The sequence below is a fragment of the Triticum dicoccoides genome, chromosome 6A (assembly GCF_002162155.2).
Source record: "Triticum dicoccoides isolate Atlit2015 ecotype Zavitan chromosome 6A, WEW_v2.0, whole genome shotgun sequence".
NCBI classification, from domain to species: Eukaryota; Viridiplantae; Streptophyta; class Magnoliopsida; order Poales; family Poaceae; genus Triticum; species Triticum dicoccoides.
Window position 1 is genome coordinate 140,737,610 of NC_041390.1, and position 1,263 is coordinate 140,738,872.

General features: G+C 41.1%; 1 protein-coding gene across 1 annotated transcript in view; it reads left to right on the forward strand.

Annotated features, from left to right (window-relative positions):
• Positions 1–658, forward strand: part of LOC119318983 (flavin-containing monooxygenase FMO GS-OX-like 8) — a 4,324-nt gene extending 3,666 nt beyond the window's left edge. The window contains exon 4 of the mRNA XM_037593514.1: positions 280–658. Coding sequence (XP_037449411.1) covers positions 280–504 — 225 coding nt within the window. The 3' untranslated portion in view covers positions 505–658. The remainder of the gene's footprint in view (positions 1–279) is intronic.
• Positions 659–1,263: the final 605 nt, after the last annotated feature.

Below are 1,263 nucleotides of genomic sequence, written 5' to 3' on the forward strand. Positions count from 1 at the left end.
CCCCAACACACACAAACTGTAGTTAAAGTGATATTTATACCACCACCCCTCCCCCAAATATAAATGCCAGACGACAAGTTTGAAGTGTCTTTAGAATAAATGGAGACGGTTTAGAGACTCTGCCATCATAGATTTTTTTACTCCTAGCCTTATATTAAACTTTTTTAAAAGGAGATAATTTAGTGAATCCGTTAGACTTGCTCTAGAAACTATTTCATACCAAGCTAGCTGATCAAGGTATTTACCTTCAGAGTATTTTTTTGTTCCTTTGATCTGCAGTACTGGATGATCGGGAGCAAGTATTGTGACTTCCCACGCGTGGAGAGATGGCATCACGAGCTGGTCGTGTCGTTGTTTGCCAACATGAACAACAATCTCGAGACCTTCCGCGAGGACTACCAAGACACCGACTCCATCTGCAAGGGTGTGGAGGAGTGGCACTTGTCTGCACAACAGCCTCAAGCTACTCCTGCTGCTAAAAAGATGTTGCTTGGTCTTTCGTGAACAAGCATAGTGGTCTGTGCACACCCTTCATGACATGGCAGGCCTTCCAGGCTTCCACAGTAATCATCGATATGTTTTATTGGTTTTCGTACTTATATAAGTTGTATGATTCGGAAATGTCACAGATATAAATGCATTTGTGTGATTTATGATCTGTAGTGAATTAAGTTGCACACATACATGGTGCAGGGGACAATAGAGGTTTTTCCCACCATTTTCAAAACAAAATATTTCTCAAACTGCTGAACACTTGAGTCAGTGATGACCCACAAGTATAGGGGATCTATCGTAGTCCTTTTGATAAGTAAGAGTGTCGAACCCAACAAGGAGCAGAATGAAATGATAAACGGTTTTCAGCAAGGTATTCTCTGTAAGCACTGAAATTATAGATAATAGATAGTTTTGTGATAAGATAATTGGTAATGAGCAACAAGTAACAAAAGTGAATAAAGTGCAGCAAGGTGGCCCAATCCTTTTTTAAGCAAAGGACAAGCCTGGACAACCTCTTATATAGAGAAAAGCGCTCCCGAGGACACATGGGAATATCGTCAAGCTAGTTTTCATCACGTTCATATGATTCGCATTCGGTACTTTGATAATTGGGTATGTGGGTGGACCGGTGCTTGGGTACTGCCCTTACTTGGACACGCATCCCACTTATGATTAACCACTATTGCAAGCATCCGCAACTACGACAAAAGTATTAAGGTAAACCTAACCATAGCATGAAACATATGGATCCAAATCAGCCCCTTATGA